The 10,924-nt window shown below is 33.8% G+C and overlaps 1 protein-coding gene across 2 annotated transcripts; it reads left to right on the top strand.

The window, feature by feature from the left end:
* The first annotated feature begins 7,072 nt into the window (after nucleotides 1–7,072).
* Nucleotides 7,073–10,026, top strand: LOC121981508 (CBL-interacting protein kinase 18-like). Of its 2 annotated transcripts, none has more exons than XM_042534069.1 (2): nucleotides 7,073–7,180; nucleotides 7,964–10,026. In XM_042534069.1, exon 2 carries the CDS (start codon nucleotides 8,223–8,225, stop codon nucleotides 9,546–9,548), a length of 1,326 nt encoding a protein of 441 aa, XP_042390003.1. In that variant the 5' UTR covers nucleotides 7,073–7,180; nucleotides 7,964–8,222; the 3' UTR covers nucleotides 9,549–10,026. The 2 variants fall into 2 exon arrangements, with proteins under 2 accessions (XP_042390003.1, XP_042390002.1); XM_042534068.1 differs by having other exon boundaries at nucleotides 7,087–7,180; nucleotides 8,018–10,026.
* The last annotated feature ends 898 nt before the right edge of the window (nucleotides 10,027–10,924 follow it).

Raw genomic sequence — 10,924 nt, 5'->3', positions numbered from 1 at the left:
TTATATTGATGCACTGATATAATCATCTGAAAATCTAGGCAATACCCTAAGCATATCACACCATTCTAAGTGTTGTTAATACACAAGCAAAATAACCTAGTGTACTTGTGAGATGATGGCTGCCTAGAACTATAGGTACATACTTTCTAAAGGGAAAAACTTAATCTAAGTCCATAACTCAATTTGAAAGCATTGATTTTAGAAAGATAGGGTTTAAAGTTGAAAACATATTAATTTTAACAATGGAAATTTTAAAAATAGATTTTTAAAGCAGAAATTAAAGGCTTAAAGATAAGTAACAACTTATTCTACTATGCACATTCCTAAATGTCTTCTAAGTGTATTGAACTCAAGTTTAGGTAAAGATTTAGTGAAGATATCTGTTAGGTTTGACTTGGACTCAATATAGTCGAATACAATATCACCCCTAGCTATATGATCACTTACAAAGTGATATTTGGCTTCTATGTATTTAGTCCTTGAATGGTGTATTAGATTTTTTTTATTAAGTTGATTGAACTTATGTTATCAATTGAAAATTTTATATTTTTTATATTCTAATTGATAATCTTTTAAAGTGTGCATCATCTATAAAAGTTTAGTTACACATTCCCCCATAACTATGTACTCTGTTTCAGTAGTGGATAATGCAACACAATGTTATTTTCTAATACACTAGCTTACTAGGCATTGTCCTAGAAATTGACAGCTTCCACTTATACTTTTTCTATCTAGTTTACACCCATCATAGTCTGAGTTAGAGTACCCAATTAAGTCAAATGTGCTAGTCCTAGGGTACCAAAGTCTTACACGTAGTGTGCCCTTAATATACTTAAGTATCCTTTTTACATTTGTTAAATGTGATTCTTTTGTTGGAGTGTATACTAAAAGCCTAGTTTTTGCATAAACATTTATAAGAATTACATTGGTCAAGTATCTACATTTATATATACCAAATGTAGATGTTCAATTAATTTATATTGTAGATAACATAGTGTATGGTGTCACACACAGAAGATCGTGTTATCGATTCTTTATAAATTATAAACAGTAGCTCACGACCAAGATGGAAAGGAACAAACCATTGGTAGGTCGTAGTGTAATTAGGTATTAGTTTATCTTAACTATATAATTACACTAGTACACTTAAAGTGTATTGAGTAGGACCATTAGAGGTCGTTTCTTTTATACTGATTTTATAAAGGAACAAAGACCTCAGTTATTATGGAAGTGTGTGCTCTTAATCCTAATATAATAACAAGCACATATATTTGATATTTATTTCTTTAATTTATCAATGGGTGAGATTTAGTTCGATAAATCAATAAGGCCGATAAGTTGGGAAATGATATCACTTATAGTGTGTGTTGTTGATTATAGAAGGAAACTGTGTCCTAGTGATCTAGGTTGATAATGTCCCCAAGAGGAGCTCATAAGGATTGTCATGTTAAACCCTGCAGGTGGACTTAGTTCGACATGACGATAAGGTTGAGTGGTACTACTCTTGGACTAAGATATTAATTAAATGAGTTGTCAGTAACTCACTTAATTAGTGGACATCCGATATCTTTAACACAGGGAGACTAACACACTCATAATAAGAAGGAGCCCAAAAATGTAATTTGGGATTGGTGCGGTAGTTCAATAATAGTTCTTTAGTGGAATGAATTATTATTGATGAAATTAAGTTATGTGTTTGGGGCAAACACGGGTTGCTTAATTTTATCGGGAGACCAAAACTAATTCCTCCTCTCGGTCCCTATCGTAGCCTCTTGTATATAGAGATTTATACCCACCACATACCCACCTTCTTACCCATCCTAATGGGGCCGACCAAGCTAGCTTGAAACCCAAGTTAGGGTCGGCCAAGACCAAGTGGATGAGCCAAGTTGGTGGCCGACCACTAGAATATTAAAAAGGATTTTTATTAAAATTATTTCTTATGTGGATATCATGGTTTTAAAAGAGAGTTTAAAATTTAAATTTTTTCCTTTTATAGCTTTCTACAAAAGATTAAGAAAAGATTTGAAATCTTTCCTTATTTGTAGATTGAAAGGAGATTTTAATTTTGAGAAAACTTTCCTTTTTAACCACGATCATAATTTAAAAGAGAGTTTTAAAAATTAAATATTCTCTTTTATTAGTTTCTACAAAAGATTAAGAAAAGATTTGATATCTTTCCTTATTTGTAGATTGAAAAGAGATTTTAATTTTTAGAGATAACTTTCCTTTTTGGAAATTATCCACATGTTTAAAAGAAAGATTTTAATTTATAAAATTTTCTTTTTATAGCCCACTATGAAGGGAAAAATTATTGGAGAAATTTTTTATAAATTTCCGGAAACAAATTAGGAAGTTTTAATTTTTGTTTTAATTAAAACTCTCCTTGTTTTGAGGAGAAAAGTGGCCGGCCAAATAATTTGGAGAAGAGAAAATTATTTTTAATTAAATAAATTTTCCTTTTCATGGCAAAAGAATTAAGGAAGTTTTTATTAAAATTTCCTTATTTGCCAAGACCAAGGATTATAAAAGAGGGGGTAGAGGTGCCTTCATGGTGAATAACTCTATTCTTTTCTTCCTCTCTTTTTCTCCTTGGTGTGGCCGACCCTTAGAGGTTCTCCCTCTCCTCTTCTCTTCTTCTCTAGTGGCCGGTTTTATGCCCTCTTGGAGCTCTTGATGGTGGCCGGTTCAAGCTAGGAGAAGAAGGAGAGAAAGGAGGTTTTGTTTCTTGCATCCCTTGGAGCTTGGTGGTGGTGGCCGGACCTCTACTTCTCATGGAGAATTCTTGGTGGCCGAATCTAGCTTGGAGAAGAAGGAGCTTGGTGGTTCTCGTCTCGGAAGATCATTGCCCACACAACGTCCGAGATAAGAAGAGGAATACGGTAGAAGATCAAGAGGTTATTTTGCTTACAAAGAAAGGTATAACTATTAATTGTTTTCCGCATCATACTAGTTTTCTTTGTATAGTTATTTATGGAAATACCAAACACAAGAGGCATATGATTCTAGAATTTTCTAAATAGTTTTTTCGAGTTTGTGTTTTCTTCTTTTTCAAATTTGTGATTCGATTGTTATTTTTGGTTAACCTAGAGTTATTTAAGGAAATAAATATTAGCTTTCCTTAAAAGGCTTTGCCTAGGCGGTGGTGGTTGCTCCCATATCCAAGAAGGCCATGTGCCTCGCCATGCGGTCCTGGAAGCCAATTTTGGAAATTAATATTTATGGAATTAATAACTTAGGTAGATTTGAATCAATAGTGTTAAGTTCCGCTTGCGATTCAAATCTAAACCATTAAGAACAGATAAGTTAAATTTGGAATCAATGATGTTAAGTTCCGTCTGCGATTCCTAATTTAACTTCTAAAGAACACAATAGGTTATTTAAGGAAAGCTTTGACACTTGTACAAAAATTTTTGTACAGTGGAACCGGTACGATTTTCTTGGGACTAACCAACATCTTTGACATATGATTGATACCTAGCATACATACCAATTGCAAATAAAATATCAGGTTGACTTGTAGTTAAGTATAATAGACTCTCTATTATACTTCTATAATATTTTAAATCTACTAGTTTACCTTCTAAGTTAAAATTAATTTTTACATTAGTTGCTATTGGAGTATTGATATTTTTAGAATTTTTCATTTTAAAATTTTTAATTATTTCTTTAGCATATTTTTTTTGATAGACAAAAATACCCTCTTTGGTTTATTTTATTTGTAAACCTAAGAAAAAAATTAAGTTCACCTACTAAACTCATTTTAAATTTGTTTTCCATTAATTTAATAAATTCTTTTAAGAAATTTGTATTGGTTGAGCTAAAAATTATATCATCTACATAGATTTGGGCTATAAAGATGTCTTTTTCTAAGGTTTTAACAAATAAGGTTGAGTTAATTCGACCTTGGTTAACCCTTTAGATATTAGGTATGTTATGACCATGACAATTCTCAGAAGATGTTCTTAGATAGTCGAAATTAGTACATGTAATTTGCATACATTGCTATAGTTAATTAGTAATCGGTTAGGTATAAAGTCATCTATATAATGGCAAGTTTAGACATATACGACATAAACATAATACCATTAGATAATTATTCTCAACGAAAAGTTATCACTGTTAACTAAGTGAAGTCAAATGATAACCTAGCAGATTCACTAACCAAAGGGTTAAATAGAGAGTTAGTTACAAGTTCATAGCAAGAGATGAGCTTGACGCTGATGAGAAATGTTGGTGCAAAAGAAACTCAAACTATGCAAATTAGATATCCCAAGAACTAGGTTCAAAGGGACAACCAAACTGCATCAATAAAGTTTCTCACTATGGAAGAACAATTCAATAGATCAGTGAAGGACAGAGGTTTAGCACATGACTTTTAATGATCCAATAGAGTAATGTGGAATACTTTTAAGAGATCAGCTATGTGGGAAAAAAATGGGGCCGCTTTGAAGAAAATTAAAGGCATAATTCTTAGAAATTCTCACAGAACTAGACATATTTATGGCCAAGAACAAACACACTTATGAGAACTAAGTTATATTATGGAGAGCTCTGAGTGAGATATATCAATACTCACATAGACGACAAAACAATTCAAGGACATTGTATCTATTGTTAGCTAGTAAACCAATAGATCTTCACAAGAGAAGGTTTAAAAGGTAAAACTTACTTGTCGTATACTAGACTCAATTGTTGGATGTTATCACATACTTATTTTCATTCATTTAGGGGATTGTAGGAAATGTGAATAGAAATCAAGAGGTGGATGGAGAGGACTCCATTGTGCATAAGAACTTTAGTCCCACATTAATAGTTCTAGGACATTATGATTGGTTTATACTTTTTCACATGCATTGTAGTAGTGAATAAATGCATGGGAGAGACTCTCTCTCACGCATGAGTGTGTAGGTGGAGTACAAATCTAGAATCTGGATTGTATTGAACCAAGTCGGCTCATGTGCGAGTATGACTTGTGTATGTTGAATGTCGGATTAGTCAGGACAAAATTTATACAAGTAGAACAACCAATATTTTACCACATGAATATATTTTTGATATCTACTCAAGTGAATAACGGATGTATTAATTGATATTAATGGTGTATCCATAACCTCTCGAGTAAAACAACTAGAATTTTGATATGGACAATAATGGTAGTGAATAGCATTTAATTGGCCATTTAACGTAGCCAAATGGACAATTTTCCTCTCTTCCGTGCATCCTCTTGGTAGATACACTCATGGTAACTTTCGGGTATTATCTCAATTTATTGTGACCGCTAGTGTTTTGGTAGAGATTCATAGTCTTGACATTTCATCTTCTTTATCATCTCCTAATATTTGATCTTGACATTGTCTTTATTGATCTCATGAGCATCACAAGTCCTCCCACCATGTAGATGTTGGACCTCTAAGTTTGAAATCAACTAATTTTATTTTCACCTAATCAAGAACTTTCTCATAATAAAAAAATATTCTCTACTTCGTTGGCCCAATCAACAAAGCCCTTTACTGGTAATGTACCAGAAAATACAGGCAAATCCATCCGAAAATTGAGACCTCCATAAGGCTACTTTCTAACACCACGTTCCTGGTATGTAGCCCACTAGCGATAAGGGTTCTTGAAAGGACACTCAAATCCACGATATGAGATCTGATAATTTTCACAATTTTGTGTCGTAAAGGCTGGGTTAAATCTACGACTTGCCTTTGTAAATCCTTAATATTATCATAGGTGCTATGACCATGGTGCGAGGTTTCCTCAGGTGGAACTTGTCTGACATTGCCACGATCACGACTACAACAACTTCTCATTAGATTTGATGCTCGATTTCCTCAATTGGAACCTGCTGGCTTTGATACCAACTAACGTCGAGCAAAATAACGATTATCCTTTAGGCTAACGAGAAGGGAGAATTGAGAAGAAGACAAGAAGAGAAGTCGTCATCCTCTAGATTTTGTTTTTAAAAAAGAAAATATTATTTAATAACTAAGGTTTAATTTTCAAACAACTAAATACATATTTATATAAACTCAAATCCTAAGACATAAAAAAAAAAAAAAAAAAACCGGAAAGCATTCCTAGCCTATAGATTTAATTCTTATCTTATATAGAAAGATAAAAATCCTAATGGAAAAGAAAAAAATTCATAATCCTAAAATTTCTAAATAAATTCAAAATTTAAAAATACAAAAAATAAAAACTACTATACCAAAAAAAATCTAAAATATTAAAAAAATAAAAAATTATCAAAAATAATAATAAAAATTTTTAGACTCTCCTACGTCAAGTTCAGTAGACTAATGTTTATTTTGTTGGCTATATGGTTAACTCGACCAAAATTTGAGATTAGAGAGGTTCTTTGCCAGTGAGTCAATTGATGTCTTAAATCAATTGACTAATGACTAGTTAGTCAACTAACTAGTAGAATGAGGCTTTGTCCCAAACAAACAAAAAGTTTCAATTTGTAACAAAGTCGATTAGGTAGTTCATTGAAGCCAAGTTAATTGATTTAGGAGTGATTAGGTAATTATATATTCAAAAATAATTATATCATTAAATATGATTTTAACTAGAAAAGTTGACTGTCTTAACAAGGCGTAATACAAATATTAATCAAGCCTTAATCGACTAAAAGTCTAAAATAATCGAATTAGCATGAATAGTACACCACCGAAAAGACTTAGACTCAACTAAAATTAATAGCTGAACAATGATTAATTTTATATAAATCAAACTCAATACCACCTGACAGGCTTGTAGTCAACTAAAATTAATAGCCGAATAAAGGTTAATTCTGTATATATAAATGAAACCCCAATCGACTAAAAGTCTCAAATAGTTGACCGACATTAATTCAACTTAATTATCAAATTTTATCAATGGTCATTTAAAGAGCTATAAAAATAAAGTCACTTTTTTTTAAAAAAAAAATCCAAATAAATTCACTCTTAAAATGACATTTAAAAAAATCATTTTTTTTTAAAAGAAAAGAATTGATTAAAGGTGATATTTTGATTAATCGAAATGTATAAACGTCCCCATGTAAATAGTTAACAAGTGTCCTTTTGTAATTAGCATGAACTAGAAGGTGTATTAAAGAAGTTCGCTAAGATTTATCCTCTCCAGGAAGAAGGGGTGAGGATGCTCGAGCTAGGGTTCAACGTCGCAGCAAAAGGTAAATCTCTATGCTGATTGTTTTGGCCATTCGAAGCTTTTCTCGGATTGGCCACTTCTGTTCAAGTTCTGAGTCATTCAAAAGTCTCTGTGATTCCGACGATCTGAATCTTACGTCGAACGATTTCACCTTTGTCTCTCTTTTTTTTTTTTCCTCAGATTATTTTCGTTTTCCGGTTTGTATAGTTGATGGAACCTCTTGTATAGTCCTTGATATTTGGTTTGCATAGTTTGTGGTTCTTAACCCATGGATTGTTTCATATCAGGCAGAAAAATATGTATTTTGACCAAATATAGCTCTTGTTTGCTTATTGATTGCTCCGGATGGCGCAATATGTGTGCTTCTTCCTGTAACTCGAAAAAAAATCATAAATTTTGCCTCAAAGCTACTCTTTTGCTGAATCTGTAGTCATTTACTGTTTCCTTTAATCTGAGTTTTAAGAGATTCTATGTGAATATAGTACTTGGTATGAATAGATCAAAGTGTAATGTGAATATAGTACTTGGTACGAATAGATCAACGTGTAATGTGAATATAGTTTCGTGTATCTTTCCTGTAAATATTTGTCACTCTTGATCTTTGACGAGTTATTTCTGCTTAATTCTTGTAGGCAACATGGGTTGTTCTTATTCTTGTTCATGTCAAATTAAACTAATCTCAGCACATTTTAAGTGGTTAAATTGCCTGACTCCCACACTGAAAATATGTTCTTGAGAAAATATGTTCTTCAAATTTCATCCTTTAAAAGTTATTATTGTTCCTTTTCATTTGGAATGTCTCCAGATCACAAGCCAAACTAGGTGTTCATGTCAATTTCTTGTCAATTTTTTGAAGCAGATGAGGCCATTTGCCAAAATGCATGGTCCATACCCATTCTTCAATGGAGATACAGAACGTGTAGTAATTGCCTTCATAAGAAGGGTAGCATTATCTATCAACAAAGGATTGGCAAACATTCTGTGGTAGGTGATGACTGCCATTGTGGATTGAAGGTGTTTGCTCTACTTTACAAAATTCCATCCAAGGAATTTTGTGTAGTTAAATGCAAATGGATCACAAACAGACCATATTGATGCGGAGATATGAACTAGGGAGATTGTTAGGACAAGGAACATTTGCTAAGGTATACCTTGCTAAAAATCTTCAAAGTGGTCAAATTGTTGCTGTAAAGATGATTGACAAAAGGACAGTAATGCGAGATGGTCTTGTTCAGCAAATCAAACGTGAGATATCCGTGATGAGATTGGTGAGACATCCGCACATTGTTCAGTTATTTGAGGTAATGGCCAGCAAGTCCAAAATTTACTTTGTTATGGAATATGTGAAAGGTGGCGAACTATTTCAGAAGGTGGCCAAAGGCAGGCTTCGAGAGGATGTTGCACGGAAATACTTTCAACAGCTAATAAGTGCAGTGGATTTCTGTCACAGCAGAGGTGTTTACCATCGTGATCTAAAGCCTGAAAATTTGCTACTGGATGAGAATGAAAACTTGAAGGTATCTGATTTTGGCTTGAGTGCTCTTGTTGACTCTAAAAGACAGGATGGCTTACTCCACACAACCTGTGGCACTCCAGCGTATGTTGCTCCTGAGGTTATCAGGGGCATGGGATATGATGGTGCAAAAGCCGATATATGGTCCTGTGGAGTGATTCTTTTTGTGTTTTTGGCTGGTTACCTCCCTTTCCAATTCAATGATTCAAATGTGATGGAAATGTACAAGAAGATTGGAAAAGGTGAGCTTAAATATCCTAGCTGGTTCACTCCTGATGTTCGCAAGCTGATAACTAAAATTCTGGATCCTAATCCACGAACCAGGATGTCTATTGCAAAAATAAAGGAAAACCAATGGTTCAAAAAAGGATTTGTTGACAGAAAATTGCAAAGTGAAGAAGAAACAATTGGAAATGTTTCCAGTGATGTGGCTGAAGTTTTTGGTTCCTTCACTGGCAACATGGGTGAAGGAAAGCAGGAAACCTTTCCAGTTAAGAACATGAATGCTTTTCATATCATTTCTCTTGCTTCAGGATTTGACTTGTCAAGTTTATTTGACAAAAGTGAGCAAAAGAAAGAAATATGGTTCACCTCTAGGAAGCCTGTATCTACCATTCAAGATAAGCTAAAGGACATTGCAAAGGCTTTGAAGTTGAAATTTAAGAAGAATAATGACGGGGTTTTCAAACTAGAGTCTCTGAAAGAAGGTAGGAAGGGCATCACAACCATTGAGGCAGAGATCTTGGAGGCAGCCCCCTCCTTTCACTTTGTGGAAATGAGAAAGTCATGTGGTGACACTCAGGAGTACCAGAGGCTCCTGAAAGAGGAAATCAGGCCTTCCCTTGGGGATATTGTCTGGGTCTGGCAAGGTGAATAGGCACACAGCTTCATAGCCAAATCTTAATCGTTTAGATCATCTAAAATCATTCTGGCAATTCTCGTGGTCTTACTGTTTAAATTCACAAATACTTGATCCTTGTCAGCCAGTAATAAGCATCTGACCTTTGTCTTATTGTTCCTGTTCTAGACAAAAATTGAGATGATACATCTGGTTTAATTCATTTATTTAGCTTGACAAGATGACCACATCAGATGATCGAGCAATCTGGCTGAGCTATATTGATTCCCTGTTACTCGAGTCTTATAACTTATTTTTGTTTCTTGTCTTATTTTTCTTGTAAAGTTGAGTTGTATCTAGTTTTGTTATTGTGCTCCTCTGGTATAAAGTTTAATGGTTGGATTTTGTGTTAGAGAATGTAATAGGACATGAATCAAGTTGAGTCAGGCAACCAAATTGAAGGATCTAAGGATTTATCGGCTCCTTCAACAAATCCATTACCACTCAAATTGATTTGTTTTCCTCTGGACTCATTGATCCATCTTCTTGACTTTTGTCTGTTTATGACCACCAAAGAGTACCTATGCTCTAAGTAGTTTCATTTCATTTCATAAAAGATAATCGAGTTGTCTCCATAAGTTAATTTTGAGGTGGTAATTCTGCTACTCATAGTCTCAACTCCTGAGCTCATCTGAAGTTACTTGTAGCTCTATTTGTGACTATTTAGTGAATATTAGGTTTGTTCATTGCATTTACTTTTTGAATAGAAATTTGATATTTATTCAATTGTTCTTTTAGTTTTTGACCAAGAGTCATTCTCGCATAATATTCGTATTGGATGTGAGAAATTTTGGTCGGTTTCTTCTAATAGTGTAGTTAAATGGATTTAAACTTTTTGGCCTTGGCTAGGTGGTTTTGGGATTCTAGTTCATTTGTCACTAGACCAAGTAGTAATTTTATGTTCTTATAATCGATACTGTTTTGTAGTATGACTATTCCAACGACATCTAATGGTTCATCGAAATCTTCCTCTAGGGTGATCATCGTGACAAAGTCATGTCTAAAGAAAGTGTCAATCTTTGAAAGATAAAAATGCTTTAACATAGTTTGGGAGCCTATACTACTCCACGACCTATGTTGCAAAATTACTAAAGAATCTACTTCGTACTAAAGTAATTGTTGGGAGTAAATTCGTTACAATCTGTATGATCGTCTCAGAAGTTTTTTTTTCCACGCTTCTGAGTACGTACCAGAGTCACAAGGACTTACAATCAAGTAGGTTTGAGCAGATAATCTCAAACTGTCGACTCTAGCAAGCTGAGCCACGCGTCGAGTAGGTGAGTCGCGGACACCGTGAGTTGTCGAGTGGTGCCACGTTGCTGCTGAGAGTTGCTGACAGAATGTCGAGAGCTGCA

This window comes from Zingiber officinale, chromosome 5A (genome assembly GCF_018446385.1).
Source record: "Zingiber officinale cultivar Zhangliang chromosome 5A, Zo_v1.1, whole genome shotgun sequence".
Lineage (NCBI taxonomy): Eukaryota > Viridiplantae > Streptophyta > Magnoliopsida > Zingiberales > Zingiberaceae > Zingiber > Zingiber officinale.
This window is presented reverse-complemented; position numbering and strand designations above follow the sequence as displayed.